Here is a 26,554-nt window from a genome sequence, read left to right on the forward strand (position 1 = left end):
TGTCTTGAAACGATTTTAGACACAAATACCTAAAATGCATCACTTAAAGACCTGAGAAATCATCCGGAAATTGAACGTGAATATCAGTTAAGCCTGGTAATTAACTCGTAGGCTATAAAATCACTTTAAATATTTCAAATACCAATTTATAGTCAAATGATATGGGTATTTTATTGATCCAAAGTAATGAAAACGAAATGTTTGGCTTGAGTTCACTCCAAATAACTTCGGGGATTCCTCTGGCACGCCCCCATTATAAGTTAATTTTTGTTTTGGAAATCGGGGAGGTTTTTCGAAAGGAAAATATCACGATGAAAACTGAAACTCAGACAAAAATCACCGATACAACGATAATGGAGTAGGTTCGGATTGGACGGGGAACCCGTATCTGCGTCCACCCGGACTGATCATCTCGCTCTTTCACTCGCTCTCTCTGTCACTCTCTCTCCTACTCTTACTCACAGCAACTTCCGCATTACGTTTTGGTATCAAATTGATTTGCACCAAATTGAGAGAAGGGTCAATATCCATTGCTCTCTAATGGCTTCAATTAAATTTACTAACCAATTTTTACCCCAACGAAATGCTTTCGTAGTGAAGTTCGTTCGGTTTTCTGTTAGTTTGGAAACTCAGGCCCATTGGATTTTACTAATTATATATAAAATATTATCTTAAGAGAAGGCAAGGCTTTTTAATAATGTAAAATATTTTCGGAAATATATGTATATCTGATTTTAAAAGAGTCATCTGTCAAATATGTAGCAAAATTGAATTGATTATCTTCTGCCCCAGAAGGCTATAGGAATATGCATCGGATCAAAAAAGACCGCAATGAATGGCGACTTCGAATGAAAAAAGTGTTCTGGTTATTATTTTTCTTTATCTACTACTTCACCGGCGAGTCAGCTTTTTATTTATTATTTTATTTATTTTTTAAATGTACAGCTGTGTTCATAAAAATAGCAGTGCTTGGGACCTGCGAGTTTAAGATAAAAAATTCCTATGATTTACAGTTTTAATTTAAGGGTCAAATTGTTTTATAATTGCATTAAGTATTTAATTTCAAACAATTCAACAAATGTTTCACTGAAATGGCAGTGCTATGTAAAAATAGTAAAATAGTATGAAGAGAGACCCAACATGGGATAACATAAAAAGTGGTTTATTGGATTTAATTCATACAAGTATATTCATGAAAAGCCGAACGAAGAAGTCAAATCAGCTGTCTGAATGTCTGCTGAATGTGAGTGCATGAGAGAGAGAGAGAGAGAGAGCGAGAGAGTAAGTAGGCAGAGATACACTGGGCAAAACTATTTCACTTCCACAATTCCCCAACATTAAATAAACAATGATTTGGTTTGATTAAATGAGTAATTTTTGCTGAGATATTTCAAATATTTTTTGATCATATGATTCTCCCAAGATATTGTTACAATAATAATTTGTTGGTTATTTAAAAATGCTCGTTAGGATAAATATCGTTGAATATTAAATAAAAAATATTTACAAAGTTTAAATATTTAACAGTAGGTATTCTTAAATATTTTTCATTTACAAGTCTTATCAATTTAGTACATGAGTTCGCAGTGTATTCTCTCTACACTGAGAGCGTAATGTAAGGGAACCGTGGAATCGGAACACGAGCACCGCTCTCACCGATCGACGGCTGAGACGTAGCTTTATAGTCAAACGAACTGCCATCGGGTGAACAAGTCTCGCGACGTTCATTGTGTTGAATATACATATATTTTTTTGTTGTGCCTTTTTTTCTTAAGTTTTTTTCTAAAACATTTCTGCGGATGACGAAGAGCCACATTAATATGCGTTTTAGTGCGGCCCCTGAAGATCGGCGATCGTGAGAAGGGAAAAAGATTGTGTGGAAGTGACCTAAGCGGTTTTGAAAATATCTATTGGCAAAACGAAAACGAATTTGTTAAAGCACAAATAAACAAAAACGAAATAAGCAAAGAGAAAAGTGTTGCAAAGTAGTGAAGAAAAGCAGAATGAATTCGCGATGGATTGCTCTGGTCCTAATCGGCATAATCATTTCGCTTTCTGGCCATGATGCACTAACCTATCCGGAGCGCTTCGATCGCCTGCCCACGTGGGGTGGTCATTCCCAAATTGGTGGGGGTGCGCTCCTGGATCCCGCCCACCGGGAGAATCGGGAGAACAGGGTGGACCTGTGCCGGCACTGTTTCTGCATTCATCTCAAGGCGATCTGCGATTACAAGCTGAACAAAACGGTGAGTTTCGGTGTCGACATATCATGTCACCTACGCACACACATACATATGTTTAACTCATCGAACCGCAGCCGCACAAAACGGTTTAAAATATTACTTAATTGGTCATCGATACGATTATTCATCTCTACTGATGCGTCTCATTAACACCCTTGACAGTGAGTTTTTTAATTGAGATATGGAAAATAAGAAAACTAATGCAGTTTTGCTTATTGCTTGTGGACACAATCCAAAACGCTCCAGAATTCTATCAAATTATTGACCATTCACATCAAATGGAAGAGTCTAGAACAAGGCTTATCTTTCAGCCAAGTTAAGAAAAAGCTCTCCAAGTAGAACTTGCTGCAATGCAAACTGCATTAAAGCTGCACTGTGTTCATATATGTATATGTACATATGTACATTAGGTATATAGGAAAGTGGACCTCCTACTTTGGGCACTTCGAAATATGTTAACTTGGTTTTCCAATTAGCGAAAAATTTGAATGCTTTTGTCTGTTTTGGTGTGACATTTTTAAATGAACTTCATTATACTGTCTGACTTTTAGTCGTATTTGGTAAAAATAACGTTTTGACCACTTGCTATTGCCAACATCGTTTTTTTTTTTAAATACAAGTTGCCTTTCGACAACAATAACAGTACAATGTAAAATCATTCCAATATTTTAACGATTATTGCAATAATACGTATTTTCATACTTTTTTTCGTTTGAATAAGCAATAATACGTATTTTCATACTTTTTTTTTCGTTTGAATAAGCCCAGTGGACTTTTGAAATGATACAAATTGCATTGTATAATAAATATATGATGCGTGGTTTTAGATCAAACTGGAATCACAGCAGAAATAGAATAAAAAAATGATGTAAAGAATCCAAATCACACCACAGAGTGTGTATACAAGATATTCACTGTATATTTTCTCCATGTACTTCAAAGATATTATCGCCTTGAAAAAAATAAACATTTTTTTCGCTTAATGTGTAAAATGTAAGGTATTTGACCGTGGCATTTTTTTTTTTTTTTTTTTTTTTGGCAAAAATTATAGTTTTCCGGACTTGAGAAAATGCGCTCTTCCAGCACTTTTTGAAATGTAAACAAAAGTCAGAGTTGCGTGCAAAATAAAATGAATGAAAGAATAAACTGAAATGAAAGAAGACGGCGCCGTTGCCCCGCCCTCTTCCGCTTGCCGCCCCCATCTACAATGTGGAACGCCCCACCCCAACCGCCTTGCTCGCCCCACCAACCCGTTCAACAGGTTATGCTAATGAGTCAGGTGTGTTCATTTGTTGCTGCTCTCCGGACAAAACAAAAACAAAAAGAGCAAGTGCAAGTGATCGCAGACTGAATTTATGACCAGTTAGCCAGAATCTGGTTCTTATAAACACTAGATATCATATAGTACCCTGTATATCTAAATTTTTCAATTTTATGTTCCACACAATCCTATACTTACTTAAAAGTTATATTATTATGAACTTAGAACTGGGAACATAATACTTAGCTATTTATTTAATGACGTTGTAAGTTCACCGATCTATCAATATGAACTATAGTTCACAATAATAAGAATATTGAAAATGCAAGTGATTGCTATTTATAATTGAGTTTGCACACCGCGATAAGCGGCGGCTTCAGTAAATAATGCTTTAATTAATTTACATACGTAGCTTAGCCGTCGCAGGCACTTAGTGTTATACTTGCAATTTTTAATTGAAAGCAACTATAATTTATTTCGATTAACAGAAATATGAAGGTCATTTTAATTATTCGGCCTACGTGCGCACATATATATGTAGATTCAACTGAGCAGGGAATACATACAATTCGAAATTGATTTTGTTATTTATTAAGCCAATATGTTTAGAAAACAAATCAGAGTGCCGTTCCAAGAACTAAATCAGTAATCAATAATCCAAATGCTCCACTTTTCCGCTCTGCATATACGTATATATACGCATATGTTTGTATATATAGAAAAGACATATGACCTAAGCGTGTTTTGTGCGCTCCAATCCAAAAATATATCTTTTGGTTTCATAATAGATGCAGATATGCGCCTTCTATCGCTCCCATTGGATTCTGCACTTCCTCAGCAATTGAATGAACTTAGATGCTTTTTCCAGCGGATGTGGGTGACACTTAACCCACCCCCTCGCCCCGCCACTTATCGCTTCTTTGTGAGCGATTGCTTTTGAGTATGTGCGCGGCATGTGTCGTCATCTTATAGATACAGAATCTTATTTATTCTTTTTGCTGCAGTTCGGTTTCAGTTATCTGTGCGCAAAGTGAACCAGACAGAAACCGAAAGCGAAATGAAAACCGAAAATGTAGTGGAAAAGCATTTCATTGTTGACTTGACAGTAATAAGCCAGAGAACACTGGAAAAAAACAGAGCCAACTGCTCAAAGCAAAAGTGGTTCAATCTATGGATCGTGAAAAAAAACACCGCAGCTGCACTGTGAGAAAAATGTACATCAACAGGGCCACAATTTGCTGCTTTATTTTTCAAGTAAATACGAAAACTGCAATATTTTCCAACATTTTCTCGCTGTGCGAGAAAAACGGAATTTTAAGGTGGGGGCTTATTTTGGTTTCGAGTGTTTCTGCTTTAGTGGAATGCGCCTACTTAAATTCCCATTTCGAATGGCTACTTAAACTACTTGGGACGAAATGTTATGGCTGTGAGCTGCTAAAAATCCATCAATTGCCACAAATTGAATGCTCGTTCCACAAAAACAACAATAAACCAGCAACAAAGTGAGACGACGAGGAAAATCGAGAAAAGAGGAGTGTGAATGCAATGAGAAGATAGCGCTGTAGGAGGTATCCGAATGTGCGCCAACTAAAGATACAGATACAAAGATAGTGAGTGCTAGTGAGCAGAACTGTGCACATTTTGCAAATATTTTCGTTAAACGGTGAACAACTTTTCGATTGTTTACACAACCCATAGCCACTTTTCATTCACAAAACATATGCGCTCGATCTATAAAATCCATATCCCAAGTCATTTGGGACAGAAAACCAAATGTTAAATCTTATCTTATCATTCGGGGTAGAAAAGGAGACGGAGGGGAGATTTGCAGATTATACTTTCTGATTTAAGAATCCTAGACATTCGATAAACAAAGTTAATTCGATGCGCCAGCAAAGATGCAAAGATTACATAAATGTTGTTTATATAATCGACATTATTCGATGCAATTGGTAAACAGAAGAATATTCCAGTGTCGATCGACCGAATAAACATTTTCGCAGTACATTTCCATTAGGGAGTGCAGACTTCAGATGACCAAAACACACTGGCTCATTAAAAAAAAAACAATTGTGTGTTGTTTTATTTTATTGGTGCACAAATGCGATAATTGAGGATAGAAAACATTTGTCACTTTTACTGTAAGTATCGCCATAACTACTGTTTCGTTTTATCTAACTATTTTCCGAGAGCCTTAGTCGAAAATGGTGCTAGTCCCTTATCCGAGCATTATGATTAATCGGAAAAGAAAAGAATTCTCTGCCAGCAAGTCACGTAGTCGTAGTTTTCTAAACGAACGTGTCATAATTGCATTATCTCGCATATGCACACAGATATCACACACCAGATGCACTCGCTGCAGGGCATATGTGCCCTGGGAAATGCATTGGGAAAGTCCTTTTCCTTCCATTTTCCAGCCATGTGACCAGCATGCCATTTGAATTTCGGTTTTCAGTTTTCTTGGCCGCACAATATATGTATATAAAGAAATGAAGAGATATAGATACAGATACTGAAAGCGAGCGAGAGGTGGATCATAATTTATTTTTAATTGGCTTTGTTTGGTTATTTATGTTCTGTTGTTGGTTTTGGCACTTCCAACCAGGCGACGGCAGCTATTTCCGCTTGTCTGCCACGCCTTCCGCCGCTCCGCCCAACGACCGTCGTATCTCTTCCAAAACTCCATACCCATACTCCTTGCTATATGGATTCCGTTCCAAAAATATATCGCTTAAAGTTGTCGCCGACAAAAAAAAGAAACAAAATGACCGGAAAATGTGAAAATTGTGAGGCGAAATCTTTTGGAGAAAAGCGCCCTTAGATATATCACTTTGGATCAGTTAAAGAGTGAGAGGTTCTATATATAGAGCCTGGATATCAATATATCTACACGGGGAGAAAAATCTGCATAAAGTATCTGCATACTTCCTATCTGCAGGAAAATGGTGAAATTGAAGCAAAGATCTTTGGGTTTTTACTTTAATTTCTAAAATATATTGCTATTCATCAAACATAGAATGTATGAATGCATAGAATGTATGACCAATCTTTAGGAATTTTTTTGCTTTATGTAAAAGCTATGTATTATGTATGTATGTTTAAAACGGTGACGATGTATGGACGTCGGCTGACGAGATACTTCAGAGAACTTCATAAACTTTTTCAGATATTTTGGCCACAATTTTGTTTGTTATTCCGCGTCGAAGAAAATGGGCGGCGAATGGGAAATGAGAGGAAAAACAAACAGAAAGAGAGTGGGAGAGAGATCGGAAAAATGGGGAAAGGAAGCGGTTGGAAAAACTGTCTGTCAGACAAACAAGCAAATTAAAACTCACACGTAATTGAGACTTCCTCTTTAGGAGGAGAAAAAAAAAACGAGAAACTGGAGCAATTGAAAGAAATTGCGCCCAAACTGTAACAAACTGACAGTTTTTTTTTTTTTCCAACCAACGAAGGCGACGAAAATGATTAATGCTATGATTTTGAAGGAAAATCTGAAAACCGAAGTTAGCTCATTATAGATTATAGAACTCAGAACTCAGTTCCTTTAGTAGAAAGTAGTGCAAAGTATTCACTATTAGTCAGATATATACATACATAACAAGTATTTCACCAGTATATCATATCTCCTAATGATATTATAACAAAAAATTGCCCATTAAAACTGTAAATCATAGGATTTTTTTATCATTAAACAGCAAGTACTGTGAGTGGAGTGTAAGTCGTGAGTCAGTGAAATACAATTTCCAGATATATACATATAGATACGAACATAGCAGGAATGGAGCCGAGTCGAGTGGTTCAAAATGGCATAAAAAAAATAAAAAAAATAAAAAAAAAAAAAATAAAAAAAAAAAAACAGCAAAACCAAATCAAGCCAATTTCAAGGTCACTGCAACTAATCCTGAAAGCGATTAGCAACCATATTGTAAATAATATTCATGCTATTGCAAATTAATCATCGCAACTTAAATATAAACTAAGATCGTACAATTGGGATTGGTTAAACGGTACATTCCCTATATCACTAACCTATATTATATATATCCGTTTTTTTTTATTAAGTACGTATTTAAACTTTTCTTTTCCCGTTGCATTTTCATAATATTATTCAATCACATAACTTCAGAGTGGTCTAAACTAATCTGAAAGCACAATCTCGCAAACCCTGGGATTTCTTCTGAAATCCTCAGCTCTTCGCTGCTTTCCATTCACTCTTAAGGGCCGAGGTAATCCAGATTCATTAACGCAATGAACAAGATCTTGGGCGCTACACAGCGTGATCGGCAACACGACCATCGTCATCCAGCATCATTAGCGACCATATGGCGATGGCTGGACATTTCGTCAGCCATCGCCAGCACTTTGGCCTGCAACTATTTTCACTTAATTTAATGAGAAAATTGCACCCTCGGGTGATGGTTCGAATGTGAGTTCGAGTTCCTCAATGGAGCAATGAACGTTGCGGTCAAGTTGCCGTTGTTGTCGTCTGACGTTGCTGCGTTGTTACTTCTGTGTCTGCTGCTGCTGTTGCTGCTGCTGCTGCTGCAGTTGCTGATTTTGCAGTTGCAGTGGCTGTTGCCGCATCTTCCATTGTTGCTGTCGCAGACTATGCGTTTAAAAATAACACTACAGTGAGAGGGATACAGACCGCAAGAAATGTAAGTCAAGCGGCACAGACCCCCGGCAACAGCAGCTCCAGACCATCAAAAAAAATAAATAAATAAATGGAATGAAAAGAAAAGAATTGCGATAGCTGCGGAAAGTTCCTGGCAAACTGAAAGTGCACCGAAAACATTTCTGAGTAATGTGTCATATTTAAAAAAGCTAGCTACTTAAATGTCCAAATAAATAGAAGTCGAAGTAGGAATAAGACATTATCGGTTTGGGTTCAATTACAAACACTAATCAACACAGAAATTTCAAATTGTTGATAGTCACAACAATTGATATCTTTTTTTTAACTATATTTCCATCAGCTCTCGAACGAATTTAACGATAAGCTATTGGTGCCGCTGAACATAAAATATATTGAAGTGCGACTGACCGCTGGCACCCAGTTCGTGATGTACGAGAACTTCTTCCAGGACAACCAGGTGAACTACTTTGGTGTGATCGGAGTGGGGAAAGATGACCAGGTGGAAATAACCAGCAATGCATTTAGCCACAACAAAGGCGGCTTTCCCAACATCGAAATACGAAATGTATTGCGGGTTTTCCTGCGCGAGAAATTCCTGACCGGTAAGTCAAAGGTTGTGGCAACTGGATCAGAGATCATAAAGATCATACACATTATTAATTTAGGTGCGGACTACAAGCTGCTGGTGGAGGATGTTGCTCAGCTGTCCGTATTCTCCAATGCCCTTCAGATGACCAATCTGGACTGTTCCCTCAAGCGGATCAAGGAGCTGAATCTGATGAAGAACGCTTTCAATCCTGGCGTTGCCAAGTATGGGATAAATGTGAGTGCACTTGGGATACATGGGCATTAAAATTCGATAATTTTACATAAATCAATCGATTCCACAGCTCCGCATCGAGGATTCGAACATCAATCAGCTGGGTATCTTCGGCGTGTCCATGGGCAAGGTGAGCCTGTTGCGCTGCCACATCGACATGATCATGAGCAACGCCTTCGATGTCACCAGCATCAAGGAGCTGATCATAGAGGGCTGCAATATCGAGGTGATCGAGTCCCAGGCGCTAACCAACAAGTTGCATAGCGATAAGGTGGCCATCGTGGACACGGTGATCGGTACGATTGAGGGTCAGGCGATCAGTCAGAGCGGTATAACCACCATGATTATGTTTGGCAATACGTGAGTCTACATCTATATATGTCTATGGCGATTGGCCTCTTCCATACTAATTCATATCCCCCCCTCCTTCTTGCCCATCCAGAATCACAAAAATACGTTCGAATGCCATTCAAATAGTGGCCGTTAGTCTGTTCATACGCAACAATTCAATGAGCCACGTGGAGCCCAATTGGTTGAGTGTCAGCCAGGCCGATCAAGTGGAGATAGCCAATAATCGCTTCCAGAACTACGGACGCTGCGAGCTGAACATTGGCTCCTCGAATTGCAGTTTTCGCAACAATATACTGCAGAATCCGCAGTCGGGTAGCCTCAATTTCACATGTCGCGTCCACCAGGTGCGCGTGGGCACCGAGTGTTCGTGCAACAAGTCCTGGCTATCGGAGCTAACCGATCACGATCTGGAATCGGAAATCCTGTGCCAGCTGGCAGAGCGTGATGGCAACTGCTTCAATGCCACCAATACGGATGTCCGCCGGTATGTCAACGAGGCATGTGCCAGCAATGTGACCCGTTACTGTATGGGTGGCCAGTGGGTGACCAAGGCGGCCAGTGATCAGGCCAGCGACTCCGGCAAATTGACCATCGGAATGATAGCCCTTGCGATTGTAATTTTAACACTCTTGCTCGTTACCATTGTCTGTCTGTTGGCCAAGAACTGGGGCAGTGGAAGCGGCACCGCTGGCGGTTGCCAGTCCGCTGATAAATGCCTAATCGAGGAGGACATTCGCGACCAACTGCGCCAGCGCGCACAGGAACTAAGCGGGGGCAGTGCCACGCGCAAGGGCATACTGAAGCTGATCAACGGTCGTCTGAGCAAGAAGGAGTGCAACGATCGGGTCTTCCTTATACTGGACAACATGCCGCAAAAATCGCAGGCGATCGAAAGCCTGCTGCTTAGGCACATATCACAGAGTCACATGGAGGCCAGTGACAGTGATGCTTATGCCAGCACCGTCTTTACTGACAGTGCCAGTGCCAATGCAACAGCACCACCACCGCCGCCCAGCGCGCCCAGTCCCAGTGCCAGTCAGGGCGGACTTGATGAAGAGCACATTTACCAAGTGCCCGATCAGCAGCGACCGCTCATCTGCGATTACTCATTGCCGCCGCAACAAGTCGAGCATACGTACTCGGTGCCGGATAATGACATCAGTAAGTACGACAATGACCACAACCTCAACTACGACTACACTGGCACCAACATCAGCTATAGTTCCGTGCAATCCATGGATCCAAGTCCGAACGGGCCCCTACTGCCGATTGCAGTAGTCTAGTCTAGTCTTTTCCCTCTACTTGGCTGGGCTAACTGTTACACGAATATTATATTATATAACAATCCATTATTGTACTTACATATAACCTAAATGTTTAAAAATGTACGTATCGGATATTGGTTTATCAATATTTATGCTGTTAAGCCACATCGCCAAAATGTTCTCGGAATTGATCCTTTCAAGAGACTGACCTAAACCCTCACGAATATCGAAAACATCGAAAAACCTATAGAAAAAAACATGATCTGTATATAATAAAACACCTAAAAAAAAGAAGCCCCTAAGAATAATAGGAATAATACCAAAAACTTGGTACATGAAAACCTAAAAATATAATATAATAATAATATATATGGGAACATATAAACTTAACCTTAACAATAACACGCATAGCACAATATCCATCTATATATGAAATCTATTTTTTTTTTTAAGTATCTGCTCACTTTACTCTCGCACGTGTACGTAACTTTAGCGGAAAAATATAATTGTATAGCCACACAAAATTATTATTTAAGAAAACACAAGGAGTCGAGTCACAAACACATAATGGCAGAATGGCAGTTCACAAATGCGGAACGTATTAACCCACAAAGGTAGTAAAAACAAATCGTAGTTAAATATTTCCAAATGCAACCCAAAAACATGGTGACGGTTTCCAAATTCTCTATTTTCTATAAGTATTTTCGGTACAGGTACGCTATATGCATGTGTAGTTTGCTATTCTATGTTCTATGTTCTATATACTATCCCTCAATGTTGGTGTAATTAACTGGTGTAATTCGTTTACTCAGCTCATATTTATAGCCAATACCATTATTCTTTACAGATACGAACGACATGCCACCGGCATATCAATATGCCACGCCGATGCGCATCCTGGCACGCCCACAGATGCAGCAGAAGCAGCCGTCGACGATGGACTGTTATGCCACCCCCGTTTGGAGGTCCACCCCAAGTGCCACGCCCACTAGTCGCCCGCCCTCGGGGTCACTGGGGGGGTCGGCCAGCGCCACAGCGCCAATAGCTGTCAAGGATTTGCGGCAGGGTCTGCAGAACTCCCCACAGTTCCATCCCAACCAGCTGACCTCAACGCGCAACCAAAGACAAATCCTGCAAGTTCTGCCGCCGCCCTACACTCAGAGGTCACAGGTCAGGGGTCAGCGGAGGCGCAGCTTCGAGTGCCTCGATGGCGCCGCCAGCTTGGCGGCCATGGAGCACATGGACTCCGGCTCGGATCACTCCGGCGGCAGTGATGTGACCGTCCAAATTGCCGATGTGATCGACTACGCGGATGCCTAAAAGTATGCAGAGCACCGAAATATATATAATACCACATATATATATATACCTATGAATCTGCCACAACTGTCACACCTGCCACCCACAAAAGAAAAGTATAGGATGAGTGAATGATTAGAGAGAAACAAAAAAATACCGAAAACACAATGTGATATTCTCTGGATATGCGATGAACTGAGGAGACCTACGCATATGTTGATATACCTAATTAGCTAGGAAGAAGCGAATAAGGAGATATAAACCATAAGCTAGATTAAGTGAATTAAATTTAAATAAATAGCCCGACCGACCAAGTGCAGATATAATTTATTCCGGGGCTTAAATGGAAAGGTACGTCATATCTTTATCGATAGAGTTTTCATATAACTCTGCGCCCCAAAAGGCTGAGTTATCGATTACATTTTGTATTCTAAACCAGAACATGATACATACATAATTGATATGTGTCAATAAACAGATCATATTTTAAGTAGCTGTACCAGGAATGTATTGTAATGTATTATACTTCTGTTATATCATCAAGCTTTTCATTCGATCTGTGAATTCCGATTTGAATACATAATTGTTTGTAATTTCAAGTTCTCAGGAACAGTCTGAAGTGACAAAAGCCCAAGCAAAGCAATAAACAAACCTTAGAACCCATTTATACAATTTTTTTCGAGAGGATTGTGGCTTATCAAATGGCCATTTGACTTCTCAGTTGCTCGAACAAAGCACTCGCCAATACATAAATACATGCATATGTACATAAATATTAATCGCTATTGGCTTACACAGCTGTTCAGCTGTTTTGAATAAACGGCTACTATAAACAAAAACTGAAAATAATATCAAATTGAAGAGAGAGAGAGACAAAGCCCAAGCAAAATGCCAGGCGGGTGTGCTGAAATTGCATTTTGAAATGTTGCTTAACTTGATTTGCAAGCGCGATCGATTAAACGTTGTTGCCGCTTTTGCAGCCGCGGCTGCCATGCAAATGCGTTCTAAAAGCCTTTTCGAGTTATTAATGTGCATATATGGTCAGTAAGTCAGTCAGTCAGCTTGATCAGCCTGATCAAAATAAACGGTACACTGCGAGAAAACCAATTCAATTGTATTAAATTGGTTTGGAAGTGGGTTCTTTTTTCACTTGAAAATACACTTTCCAAATGATTCATAATTGTCAATGTAAAGTGCATTAGTATCTTGGAAATATTAAAATTTTCAAAACAAATCAAAAAAATATAACTAATATTTTTTAAGCTAGCATGCCTAAATCAAGAAAATCAAGAATATGTAAGGTATATTCATTTTTAGTATTATTAACTTTTATTCATTTCAGTGCAGGTATAAAGAAATGTTTTAGCAAAAAGCAGCATACATTTGTTAAATAGAATAGGCATATTTATGACCGAATTACCTCACAGTCATCCATTTCAAAAAGTTAAATCGCTTGCTTGCTAATTAATTTTCGAAAACAGCCATAAATATGAAATGCTTTATTTGCCATACTATTTTTTCGCATACAGGAATGAGTTCACCCATTCAAAGGTTGAGATATGGAAGTAACACAACTTGGAAATCCGTTTTAAATTTAACTAGTGATGTGAAAAAAGTTAAATAGTTCCGTTACAAGCCGCTTAATCTGCGGAGCCTTTCGTCACATTAGTTTTTACATACATATGTACATATGTACATATTTACATAGCCTGAATCTTGAAAAGCGCACCGCTAAGTGCTCCATGTTTGCAGTTGCCCCCGAGTAAATTTGATTTGATTTGTGTTGATCTACTGTCCACCTCTTCATTCTCCCCATTTCCCATCCTTTTCTCGTCTTCTCTTCTGCACTCTTCTTTGGCCCCTCTTTCACCGCTTTTTGCGGGGGCTTTTTAAAAAGCGGCAAGTGTCAAGTAATGCGTGGCATCGTTCAATTAAGCGCAGCGCAAGAAATTCAGAAACAGATTTAAATTAAAATCCATGCTCAGCTTCAACTTGACATACACTCAGAAAAGCGGAGGGAAGTACCAAAAATTATACTGGATTCCATTTACTAAAAGTAGAAAGCCAAAAATTCGTTTAAAACGCAATTGATTTTAATGTTAATCTTGGATTTAAGTACTTTTGGCAACCATTGTGGATTATTGCAGGTTTTAAGCTGTCAACTTTAAGCGAATTTCTCTGAGTGCAGCTAATAAACGCAAAAATTCTTCACCTTTTTTGTGGTATTTTTTGGTTTAGTTTTGAGTGTTTTGAGCTGGCGATCGTTTGAGAGAAGCAGCCGCTAAATCGCCGCAGCCAAAGCGGCGCTCGTTCCTCTCAAAAGAGAGGAAAAAAAAGCAGAGAGAGATTACAACAGTGATGGCGGAAAAACGCTAAACAAAATTGAAAGTGTAGATATAAAAACGTCTCACATCTAAACATTACGTATACGCCTCAGTGGTGACAAATTACACATACGACTAGTTGAACGGGCTGAAATAAATTACTTTTTTAATAGTTATAGCTTAATAATAGTTGTAGGCGCTACTCGTATAGATAATTAAAATTAAAATACGTTCGCTAGCAATCATTTTAGTGCCTTGCCCCAATGAAATTCTGGCACATTAGTAGCCAAAAGAGCATCACTGACTTCTGGCCGGAGGTTGGGCATTCGCGTTTGGCGTTCGCCGCTTTGGCGCTCAGTTTGTCATTTGCACGCGCTTACGCCGGTTGGCCGCCCAACAAAAACAAGGCTGTAGAACAAAAAAAAAACCGCCTGACCGACCGCTCGCGTGTTTTTAGTTTTAGCAGCTAATATAAATACATAAATGCGACTATTTACTTGGGCAATTTGCGACTAAGGTGCGCTTAAATACATCACTTATTTTTTTTTAAGGTGCTGCCATAGTTTTCATATGTGCCGAAAGCCGAGAGTGTGTGCGTGTGCGTTTCTGGAACCGCCATAAAGTTCAAAGTAATAAAAAAAAAGTAATAGGGAGAGAAGGAAAAACTGTTTGCAAATCTGCAGGGCAAGCCAAAAAAGAATGCAAATAAACGGAGAGAAAGAATTCGTTCCTCTTTCAGCTCTCTTCTCCCGATTTTGTTTCTCGTGATCACACAGCCCACGCATCAAAACAAAACAAACAGAACACAAACAAACCGAAGCCCCAAACAAGAATTTAGCATCTCTCCATTCTTGTGTTTTATTCTTGTTTCGTTTTGTTTTCTATTTTTTTTTATTTTGCAATTCCCCCGCGGGAATATAAATTAGCAGTGTAGATTTGTGAACAAACGCCCCCTTGCTAAATAAAATATAAACGTACATATGTATATACGTATTTAAATTGGCAGACACCTTGCCATATATCCATATCCATTATGTCCGCTGCTCGTCATCGTCGTATTTCGATACTTCAAGGTTAAATGACGTCGGAGAAAAGCAAACGTTAAATAAAAATCTGTTTTTAGTTGGCGTTTGTCGTAAAAACTGTTTCGAAGCGACAAAAAGTCCAACCCCAAAGTCATTGTTACAAAAAGGTATTCGAAATTTGCTACTGGCCACAGTAAAGCCTCGGGAAAACGAACACTTTTAGGTGTTAATTGGATAAGCTTACTAAGAATTCAAATGAGAACTAATGAATATAGAAACAAATTCATCAATCCCTTCGGAATCTAAGTTAAATCGGTTGTCTTTGAACCTTTTAAGACTTGCAATTTGTATTTTGAGATCGCTGTTTTCACTCAAGGAACTTTTACTTTTACAAAACGCTGGTCGAAAATTGTGCCAAGTGTATGGAAAGAGGTGGCGCAGAACAAAAAGCAAAGCAAATGCCCGCTTTTCAAGTAGTAGAAAGCAATGAGCAGGCTAAAAACATTAACCCCATCAAGTGCCCTCAGCATTCTACATGTACTACTACTTTTTCGCTTTTTCAGGCGGTTGGACCTTTGGCTAAACGAGCTTCGCTTTTAACAATGAACTTCGGGCTCTGAAAGAAAGTCGGTGACAATTTTGCAACAGATAAGAATTGCTAAATCGCTGGAAAGCTTGTAGTTAATTCGTTAATAGACATTTTTAGGGTGAAAACACACACATTTAAAATAAACGGAGAAATAAACGGTTAATATATTCCCTAAAAGGTTTGAATATACTCCTGGTTTAAGCTAAGTCTGCTGAAAGTTGGAAGTTGAATTAATAATTTAAAAAATTACCAGAAACCTTTCTCAAACAATAGTTTCATTCTTCTTTTATGCACAAAATACGAATTTAAAATGTGCGATATATCGAGGTAAAACTTTAACTCGCAAATTTCCACCATGACTGATTTCCCCAGACATAAATACTCCAGTTAGTCATTAAGTTTACCGTTAATGCCTTTCGGCTGTGTAAACTGCATGGAGTAATACGTTTGAAAAGCTCTGGCAACGAAATACACATGTGTCATCCTGCGAGAGTTGAGTCAATTGGGTGGTGATGGTGAGGCAATCGGACTCATTTTGTTATCTTATCGAATGTACAGATACCAGGTAGCGATAAGAAAACCGTTTCGAATCGGGTAATCAATGGAGTTCATCGGCACTCAACCCAGTTACTAGTACGATGTGAAGCAGTGCATTGCAAGACTAGCATTCGATTCGTTCGGTTGTGCCTCGATTAAATTCAAGTCAATGCAATTGCATAAATGCAAGTCCATGAAATGTGCTAATTATCATTGGCACATGTGATTGTGGCCAAAATAACGATAACGATATGCCAAAATACATGTAGCATGTACATACATTCATTTTGAAAGCATTGCAAAAATACTTAATAATTTTTAATGTCCAGTTGAAAAGAGTATGAATATTAATTGTAAGAGTGCACAATTCCATTGCCAGCTGTCATTATTTAGACACTAGATTGTGGACTTAGTAATAGTAAGTTGTGATAATAACTTATCGAACATAACTATTCTATTTTTCCTGTTAAAGGACACCTTTTTTTTTAATTTAAATGCGTAGGGATATATCCTAATTGCCACCTAATTGAGCGTAATTCAGAGGCGTAGTCCCTGGGGGGTTTTTATGGTCAGAGATTCTACGGATTTTACAGTGCGTGTGCGCGACTTTTTACTTGACAGGAAACGCAATTGCGCTTTAATTCAATTTCCTAACCGCAAGTCAACTCAATGAACGTCACTTGATTCACTTGATTCAACCCCAAAGGGTTGGCCACCGCGTCTGCGATGCATCCGGAATTCTAAGGCCCCTGGCCATAAAGCAGAATGTACTATACTTTAGCGTAGTAATAGTGGGCAATAACGTATTATGACTTTCTATATTTATTTCCCTTGTTTGCAATGAGACATTTCTCCTCCCCTATCTTAATTCCACTGTACTTAGACATTATCTTGACAATATATTTCGAACAAAGTCAAGTCAAATGGCAAAGGTACTGCTTAAAAGGATTACGTGTTATTAGTGATTTTTTGTTTTTTGTTTTAAGGGGCTTTTTCCAAAACATTTTCAAATACTGCAGTTTGAATACAGCTCGGCACAATCGTATGTGATTTTGAACTTGTAGCCTCTGGAATGCCCATTCGTGCCGGTTTCTCGAATTCCTCGACTCGTGCGCAAATATTTAAGCAGCCGCCACTTGAGATCGAGATGGAGACTCGACTCTCGACTCGACTTAATTTTCCTCTCGCGCAAATTGAGTTCTATAAACAAATGGAAATCGAAATGGCCATAAACAAATAACAAAGCATAATTGCTCATGTTCGGGCTACCATCAGAGATCCAGACGACGTCTCCATTTCCAGGGCCAGAGAGATTTTCCGCGCAGAGTTTGGCCTCAGAATTCAATTAACGAATGGAGGAAACGGTGGTGATTGGAGGGCAAGAGAAACTACTGACGAAGTGATCACAATTGGAGAGGGTGTTGTGATTCAATTAGACCCTCGTCCACGTCCGCGACTTGAAAAACGAGTGTGTTTGCAGATCGTTGGGCAATATCGTTAGCTGATTATGATCGACACTCTCAACTAACCTAAACCCCCCCTCCCCCTCCCGCCACTAAAGTATATGGTCGAAATTCGCCTCAAGATCGGTAATCGATCACTTTGTTTGTGGAACATGTGAAATTTTATTATGTTGTTTCTTGCGACACTTTTTTCACTCAACTGGACACTGGAACTTTTATGTATTGATTTGCAACTTTCTCAAGAGTATTAAAATTGTGTAGCAATTTAAAACCAAACACTTATTATATGTATAAACAGATCAGGAAACTTTTAAAAATGTTAGAATATAAACAAAAACACCTATGTAAGTCGTCCTCTTAAGTATCTGACTTCTCGTAATATCGATCCAATTAAAAAAAAATAAAAAACTTACAAACGTTAACTGATCCTGTTTAAATAATCAATCGTGCGAGACAGGAATAAAATTTTTAACAAATAACGTAGAATAACCTTGCATCCTCTACAATAACTAAAGGAATACTGATACTTTTGAATGTCACGCAAATATATAGTGAAATCTTATCTTAAACTGTATAGGGACAGTTAAATAAAGCCGATAGAGTATACTATAGTCGAGTTCCCCAACTATCAGGTACCCTGCCCAGCTAGTGTGAAATTTCATCATTTTTCTGGGATATCGATATATATTGGGGAATAAAATGAGAAAAAAATTTTAAATTGTTCCAAAGTGTGGGCGTGAACGGTTTGGCAACTTTAGGGCGTTAAAGTTTGCGTAGCAAAAAGTTTTTTTGGCAAATCGATAGAAGTTTACAAGACTAATAAAACTATGAAAAAATTTCGAAAAATGTTTCAAAATGGTAGGCGTGTCAGTTTTGTGCGGCTTGTGGGCGTGACAACATGGGTCTTTGTCTCTAGACTCTGTATGCTGAATCTCAACCTTCTAGCTTTTATAGTTCCTGAGATCGAAACGTTTATACGGACAGACTTTATATAGTCGGAAACGCTTTATTCTGCATGTTGCATACTTTTCAGCGAAATCATAAATCCATGAATTGAGAATCAAAATTGATTTTGACGTTTGTGGACGTGGCATTTAACATTTAACATAACATATATCATCATCTGCTATAAAGAGAGAAATATGAAGCTTGATTACAGAGCGGAACACAAACACATACACACATACACACATACACACACACGCACACACACACACCATGCAAACGCACACGACAATAATATGAGCTTCACGTGTATTATAGATAAGAAACACCTTGAAAGATAAGGCTGGAGCGAAACGGTCTATAATCGGCAGTTCTACGGAACGCTCACGGCAGAGAGCAGTGCACAGCAGAGCGGACGGTAAACACAACTAGAAAATGAACAAAGAGTGGACCGGAGAATAGAGAAGGCGAAACGAGCAAGGGCGCGCAAAAGGCACCAGTTAATATGAGTGAATAATTGGCCACAGGCGGATCAGTCGACCAATCATGCGGAATATCAGAAATCTCAAGGATCCGACGACATGGACGCGGATACTCCTGCCGTTCCTCTCCTGCCTACTCCTCGCTGTCCAGGCGGAGCTGGTGAATGTCACCTGCGGGGAGTACGGCAATACCATCACTTGCGACTGCAATAACTCCGACCAGGTGAGTCAGTTATTTGGCAAATACCTAATGTTTACATAGCTTTTTATAAATTAATGAAAACGTTAAGTGATATCATAACCATTCTTTAACCATTCTGCAAGCATATTCAGCTAAATTCTGGAATATTTTTTGAATTTGCATTGCTTATTTTTTGGTTTTCTATTGAGATATTATTTTAAAAATAAATAATGACAAATGCATGTCAAGTTCTTTAAAGTACAACAGTCTTTTGTCCTACTTACCAATGAGTAATAATTTAAGCAACATTTTATCGCTATTCTTTATCTATAGGCCTAACTGTTAGATTAGTTATAATGCGACCCGATTTGTTGTGCTTTTTCAAGCGGATGTTATACATTGTAAATGCTTATAGATTACACATACATATTCCTAGGATAACTATACTACGTCCCATAATTATAGTAAGAGAACTAGAAATCTAGAAACTGAACTAAATAAAGCTCATCCGTTTCATTATTTTCAGACTATGGGCTTGCCATTGTTGCGCGGAAATGTCTACATAATTGAGATCCGCAACTGCCGCGATCTTCTGGTGGAGGCCAATCGGCTGGCGAACACGATGGGCCTGCGCAAGGTGGTCTTCCGCCAGGTGGGCCAACTGGTGCTCCGGGAGCACGCGCTCAGTGTGCCGCGATATGCCAGCAATAAGGCACTGATCGTGGAGTTCGAGCAGACGAACCTCAAGCTGATCGAATCGCATGCCATCAACGGCAACATCGAGGAGATCTCGTTCGTGGGCGGGCGGATTGAGCTAATGAAGCCTTTCGGGTTCACCACCACCAAGGATAGTGCCATACTGCTCAAGCTGGACGGGGTCACCATTCAGCGCATCGAGAGTCAAGTGAGTGAAAGTATGTTGTCGTAACTAGAGTCTATTACTAATAACTTCTGTTTGTGCGTCTAGGCCTTTAAGAAATTCGCCGTGGAGCAGATGAGCATCGCCAACTGCCAATTCCTGGGCGATCTGCCCACACGCGCCTTCTACGAGCTCGAGGTGACCAACGAGCTGAGTCTGCGGGGTAATCAGTTCCAGGAGGTCCACTCCCATGCCTTCTCCTTCAAGCGTAAGTGTTTGTCAGTATGAAATTATGAACAAAAACATAATTAGATCTGCCTCAGTTGTCTCCAAGTTAAGCCTGAGTGATAACCATTTCCTGTCCGTGGATGGTGAGTGGTTGGAAGCCCAAATCAGAGATGCGGCGACAATACGAGGGAACGAATTCGGCGCCACCAGTGAGATTGCCTTTCGCAGCCTCACCGTTCATCGTTCGTATCAGTTGAGCGAGCGTCTGGAGCTGCGTTTCCACAACAACAGTCTGCGCAGCTCGCGACCAGGTGCAGATCCTCGAGTCGATGGCACCACCGAGAATGTGGCACCACAACCCCTCCGATTCGACAATAGCTTCGCGCTCAACGTACGCGATATCCGCTATGATAATGCCTGGAGCTGTGAGCAGCTGGACAGGAATGTGGAGCCACCATTGCCCCGAGCGGAGTTCTTCCGACTGCACAGCGATCAGCTGATGTTTCATCCGCCCAATTTTGGCGGACAAGGCCAAATCCAGCCGTATATCCCACTGCGATCCCTGATCACGGATGAGTGCCGGGAGCGCAGCTATCTGGCCTATATTATCTCCGGTAGTGTTCTTCTGGGACTGCTGCTGCTCCTCCTGATCCTTTTGCTGTGGTGGCGCGTAGTCCAGAAGCGACGACGTCGCAAGCTGGACGTAGTGCAGCCAGAACCACGCACTTACAAGGAAACCCAGATCGTATACCAAATCGAGAACGCTGGCCTGCTAAAGACTGATTTGTAGACGCCAAGGAAAGACACATCATAGATCACAGATGCCTGTTTTGCACTGTTTTTCAGTACCATAGCAGAGCATCTACCCACAAGAGACACAGAGCTGAATGAAGCTAGAGAAGCGGTGGGCGGTGGAATGGTTGGAGCACCATTGCCATCATTATCACCACCGATCATACGGAACCACCAATGCGTGACCTTTCGCTGTACCAAAACCATAGCCTACAGTTAGTCGTAATATATGTTAATCTAATTATTCATAACTCGCAATGTTCGTCAGTTGTAAGTGGCCCATGTATATAGTCGCATGTAGGCTGGGATCTTGCCCAGAAATATCCAGGTGGGTTAGCCATATCCCACCAAATACGTATATGGAATAAATCAATTTAAAGCCAAAATGTGGTGCTCTTAAATGTATATGCTACATATGTACATATAAGTTAATACTATTTGGAGGGCAAAGTCAGCTAATATAATATTGTATACAAATAGCGGATGACAGACGAGATCTACATATATATAAACAAAAGTTTTATTGATCCTATGGCTTTCAAAAATATTTTTAGAAGCTTGACACATGTTTACGAGATAATCGTAAACTTTTAAAGGCAAATACTGTTGTTTACGATACTTAAATATTTATAAATAATATTATGTTTCCAATAGTACTTTATGGACTCACCCGATGGGCAAATACGATTCCAAAGCCTGGTGAACGGTCAACTGGGGTTCAGATAGCGCAAATCCTTTAGAGAGCAGGGTATGATGAGTGTTGATGGTCTCCTCAATGCCGCTCATGTCCTCCACGTCTTTGTCATCTGTTGTGATACATATTTGGTTTTAATATAATCCTAAGTAAAAGTAATGCTCGCATAAATTACCTGGCAGATTGAGCTCCTTCTTCATCAGATTGGCACTGCACATGCCACCCAAATAGGCCAATTCCTGTTCCAGTCGTATCAGACACGAGTTGCTGGCATTAATCTGAGCGAGATGGGAGAACATGGTTTAGAAAGAGATAGTATTACACACGGAATCAACTCACCGATGTGGGATTGTCATAGCCCACCACTAGACACTTAAAGCCATAGCGATTGTTGTGCGGATCCTGGGCGTAAAGTGAGGCTGTTTCCAAGGAGAACTCCACGCAGTTGCCGGGCAGGATGAGGACGTTGTGGAGCCAGGTGGAAGCACTATAATAATAAGAGCCATTTAGGATCATAACTCCTCATTGGTTTATGTTGCAACTTACGTATTAAACTTCTTGACCACAATCCACTCCCTGTCATTGGGGTCCTGGCTGCGCAGAGGCATGGAACTGGGTGCGGCAGCAGATCCCGGAGCATTTCCACAACCTGGACTCCGGCAGCAACTGGCCATGGTCAACTGGACACTGGCGGAGCGTTGGTGTGTGTGCGGTGCTGCTCCACTGCCGGCGATGCCACCGCCCGTAGTGCGCCTCCTGTCCCCCGCTCCATTCACATTGTTATCCGCCTGCTCCAAATAGTCATCCACATGCGGCACTGGCGGCGCCTGCGATGCTGGACGCATGGGAATCGACAGGAGCAGGTAATCTTCCAGCTGAGCAGTGCCACACTGCGGGTCAAACTCGATGGTGAGCCACTGTACGCAGGGCGGAAACTCCACGCGATAGCTACTAATGCTAGCACTCTTGTACGGATGGTCACTCTCCACTACACAATAATGGTTACTGGTGGTGCTGCTGGAACTGGAGTTTCCAGAACCAGAGGTCTGTGTAGCAAAAAGGACCGGCTCCGGCTGTCGCTGATCCTTGGACACGTGCAACTGATTAAGGGCCGCGATGTGCGGCAGAATCTCCTTGATTAAGCCAAGAATCTGGACGGAGCTCTTTGGATCACTGCAAGCCAGATTGGCAATATGTGCATAGACCAGTGGAAGTAACGTATGGAACATATTGGAGGCGGCCAGATTAAAGACCTCGAGCAGCTGCACTGCAGCTGCCTGACTGCTCACTCCTGCCACTCCACCAGATCCATCTGCCACACTTACTCCGCCACCGGCAGCCATGCCGGCTACCTCCAGCGGAGCCTCCTCCGAATCGGAGTGCAGATGCTGGGGCATTGACTGTTGAGCCGGTTGCTCGGCGAACTCAAAGTCCGCGGTTCGTTCATTGCCATTTATCGGAACACTTTGACTTTGACTCTGACTTTGGCTTACACTTTGGCTTTGTCCATTTCTCAAGTCTGCCGATTCCTCGACTTCGGTGGCTCCGATCTCAATTTCCATCTCGAAGGGATTCGTGGATCGCTTGTCGAACTTCAGGGTCTCCATGAGACCCTTGCTGAACGACTCAATACGTTTGCCCAAATCCCTGGCTGTGGACAGCTGCGGATCTATGGCTGTTGGCAGGGCAGCTGTCCTGGAATTGTTCGCCCAATTGATGTCCATGTGCTCCTCGATGGGTGTGATATTGTGCTCGGAATCGATGGTCTGAGTGTGATTGGAACTATTATCTGACGGCGAACAAGATGCAGCCATGGCATTGCGTGCCAAAATCAGCAGTTCAGTGCACTTTTTGGTTATATCAGCGGCGATCTGCAGGGCTGTATCGCGGGTGGAGACCTCATGGGGTCCAAGAAGCATAATGCGATCATCCAAATGAGTTGCTACATTGGATCCATCGCCCTTTCGCCCGCTCGCCGAGTTTCCATCCTGTTTTATAGGCGTGCTGTAGTACAGGATGCAAGGCAATTGACCCCTAGCTGGAGTGGTTCCATTGAAGCTAAGATCGCATGCATAGAAGTGGAACTGGGCGCCACAAGGACCTCGAACCGCCGGCATTCCCGCATCGCCAGAGCAAGTTCTTGCTCCTTGGGAGCATAGCCGAAGGGCGTAGCGAGCATTCTCCTTGATGTGCACCGGATGGTCAAATTTTATCTCTGCCAGATCGTTATGAACTGCATCCTGATCGTAACTGCCGGATACCGATTCCAGGGTCTCCCACTTGTGCTGCGGCTGCAGATCCGCCGTATTATCGTACAGCAACTCCAACTGATAGTCATAGCTCCCGGATCCCGAGTAAACCATGGCGCCAGCAATGGCCACACCAGGTCGATCAACGGCGAAGGCAATGGCATCGGGTCCAAAGTTTCCGGTATTCCAGGTCCTACTGACATCGCAGCGGGCAAAGCGAGCTCCCGTCGAATGAAGGGTTCTGGGTGGCATGAACAGCTTGTCATATTCACCCATCGCCGTTTGGTAGACAATCTCGGCCAGAACTCTGGCCAGCAGATGACAACAGTTGTCAATCAAGCCTTGATTAACACACTCCTTACCTCCTGGATAGCTAAGACTTCCCAAGCTCCGGCTGTATATTGCCTCGATGCGAGATCTTATGGGACTGGCAATAATGTCTAGCAAACGCACGAGTACATCCTTAAATGTCCAGGAATTGCTGAGAAAATCACTCTTCTCCTGCTGCGTGCGATAGATCATTTGCTCCACGAGCACGGGATACGGATGTGCATCCGTGGAGGAGAGCATGGGCAAGCCGGAGTTGTCGCTGGGACTGATGATTGACTGGCGTTCGTTTCCAGCCGCACTAAGCAGTGAGAAAGTGGCTCTGAGTTTCACCGATGGCGAGCATAATCCAGCAAGGATCGCGCTGAGTAGGCGGGAATGCAAGGCGCCCCGATCCATCTGAGCGAGCAGATCGCACAGGCAGTTCCACTTCAACGAGGACGTCGGGTAGAATGCATCGAAACAGGCCACAAAGCTCAGATGACACTCGTCGAGAATCTCCAGCGATAGTTCATAGCCTGCAAATTAAGAGATATCATAAATAGAATAGGTAAACTAACTTCCAGAGTCAAACTCACCCTCATCCGTGGCTATATCCTTGAATATGTCATCGCAAAAGATGCCAATGAGCAGAGCTCTAACATTGCCAATGCACTCCGCCAGCTGGATGTTCTCCATGTTGGTCTTCCGGGTGACGGGAGTTCCGCTCCCAGGTGCCACCGCTGCCGAGGCCGATGTGGATGGTGCTCCTCCGCTGCTGGCACTGCTAATCATGGCTGGGGCCACCGATGGGGAGGGATCCCCAAAGTACTTCGCCATGACGGCTGCATTGCCCACCACACGAGGGGCATTCTTGTCTATAATTAAAGAAGTACATAAGTAAAATAGTAAAAATAGTAAATTGGAAAGCAGATGCGTTCACCTTTGTTTGGCTTAGACTGAGCCTGCTTGGCAGTGGTCACTACGCCACTACCATGTGCTGCATTGGAGCCACCGCCCGTGGCCACCGATGTGGAGGAGTTCCTCTGCGGGTAAATCTCGTTTGTATACTTGCGCAGCAGGCGGAGACATGACTTAATGACATAGCCGAGGTACTGCAGCGACTGTTGCAGCTGCAATGGCCGGGAGCGGTCCCGCTCCTCGCGTAGCTGCAACTTAAAGCAATCCCACGACCAGCTTAGCAGAACCACCAGGCTCTCGAAGCACTCACGACTCACACTGTTGGCAAAAGCCCGGGAAATACGCTGCACAGGATCGGCGTCCATTTGGGCCGGCGTCTGTTTGCAATCCTGGGTGACCAAGCGGTACAAAATGGCCGGTATTTGGCCGGAGTTGACATCGGTGCCGTTGTTTGCCTTCTTGCTGGATTTGAAGGAGAAAACCACCTGATCCTCGGTGGTCACGGACGCCTGACCGCACGATCCGCAATCGGAGGAGGGACCTGCAATCCGGGCCCACACCAAATACCATCTGCCAGCTACCGCACTGACCGGTTTGGGCAGAAGGATGTGGTGTTTACTCCTGGCGCCGCACTCGTAGGGCACCTCTTTGGTCTCGCTGATCAGGATGCCTTCCTTCTCGTAGCCACCACCATCGCCGCCCAAATCGAAGAGCTTCAGTTTGCAACTGTACTCCCCGCGGCCACCGAACATCCCGAAGCCACAGATCACAATATCGGTGTCCGCCGAAAAGCGTATGGCCTCCACACTATGACCGGAGTAGCCCCATCCGCCGCCAAAGTTATCGAACCGATTGACCACCTGGAATTCACCGGCCTGCGTTTCCGCCGTCTGTTGGGTTTGCTTCAACAGCGGCTGCTCGAAGCACCCGGGTATGTTGTCCTGCGCCGAAGTGAGAATGTCGAGACAGGCGAGTAAGTTCAGGGATGCCTGCGAGCGGGCCACACGGGAATCCACCCGATCCGGCAAAGATAACTCCGGCGAGAGCAACGATCGATAAGTGGCCGCGTTCTGGAAGACAG

At 42.0% G+C, this 26,554-nt stretch overlaps 3 protein-coding genes across 3 annotated transcripts in view; 2 read left to right on the plus strand and 1 right to left on the minus strand.

Moving 5' to 3' along the window:
• Window positions 1-26,554, minus strand: part of LOC6725977 (E3 ubiquitin-protein ligase highwire) — a 44,711-nt gene that overhangs the window by 11,150 nt on the left and 7,007 nt on the right. The window contains exons 8-13 of the mRNA XM_039297434.1: window positions 25,496-26,543; window positions 25,152-25,430; window positions 22,544-25,091; window positions 22,337-22,484; window positions 22,173-22,275; window positions 21,974-22,109 (exon numbers count right to left, since the gene is read on the minus strand). Coding sequence (XP_039153368.1) covers window positions 21,974-22,109; window positions 22,173-22,275; window positions 22,337-22,484; window positions 22,544-25,091; window positions 25,152-25,430; window positions 25,496-26,543 — 4,262 coding nt within the window. The remainder of the gene's footprint in view (window positions 1-21,973; window positions 22,110-22,172; window positions 22,276-22,336; window positions 22,485-22,543; window positions 25,092-25,151; window positions 25,431-25,495; window positions 26,544-26,554) is intronic.
• LOC6725978 lies at window positions 1,654-12,192 on the plus strand. Its single transcript, XM_016173927.3, has 6 exons — window positions 1,654-2,246; window positions 8,484-8,745; window positions 8,809-8,966; window positions 9,034-9,323; window positions 9,406-10,475; window positions 11,427-12,192. The coding sequence occupies exons 1-6, from the start codon at window positions 2,004-2,006 to the stop codon at window positions 11,897-11,899; spliced, it is 2,496 nt and encodes an 831-aa protein (XP_016039352.1). The 5' UTR covers window positions 1,654-2,003; the 3' UTR covers window positions 11,900-12,192.
• Window positions 14,530-21,689, plus strand: LOC6725979. Its single transcript, XM_016173928.3, has 5 exons — window positions 14,530-14,719; window positions 19,080-19,466; window positions 19,951-20,328; window positions 20,392-20,551; window positions 20,607-21,689. Exons 2-5 carry the CDS (start codon window positions 19,308-19,310, stop codon window positions 21,299-21,301), a joined length of 1,392 nt encoding a protein of 463 aa, XP_016039353.1. The 5' UTR covers window positions 14,530-14,719; window positions 19,080-19,307; the 3' UTR covers window positions 21,302-21,689.

The sequence above is a fragment of the Drosophila simulans genome, chromosome X (genome assembly GCF_016746395.2).
Source record: "Drosophila simulans strain w501 chromosome X, Prin_Dsim_3.1, whole genome shotgun sequence".
In the NCBI taxonomy this organism is placed as follows: Eukaryota; Metazoa; Arthropoda; class Insecta; order Diptera; family Drosophilidae; genus Drosophila; species Drosophila simulans.

What these genes read in the sequence shown, in the direction of transcription:
- LOC6725978 (XM_016173927.3), top strand. Translation starts at nt 2,004, where the DNA reads ATGAATTCGCGATGGATTGCTCTGGTCCTAATCGGCATAATCATTTCG. An exon ending in TTGCCAAGTATGGGATAAAT is followed by an intron (nt 8,967 to 9,033) that starts GTGAGTGCACTT and finishes TCGATTCCACAG; the next exon opens with CTCCGCATCGAGGATTCGAA. An exon ending in ATGATTATGTTTGGCAATAC is followed by an intron (nt 9,324 to 9,405) that starts GTGAGTCTACAT and finishes TTGCCCATCCAG; the next exon opens with AATCACAAAAATACGTTCGA.
- LOC6725979 (XM_016173928.3), top strand. Translation starts at nt 19,308, where the DNA reads ATGCGGAATATCAGAAATCTCAAGGATCCGACGACATGGACGCGGATA. An exon ending in ACTGCAATAACTCCGACCAG is followed by an intron (nt 19,467 to 19,950) that starts GTGAGTCAGTTA and finishes CATTATTTTCAG; the next exon opens with ACTATGGGCTTGCCATTGTT. An exon ending in TTCAGCGCATCGAGAGTCAA is followed by an intron (nt 20,329 to 20,391) that starts GTGAGTGAAAGT and finishes TTGTGCGTCTAG; the next exon opens with GCCTTTAAGAAATTCGCCGT.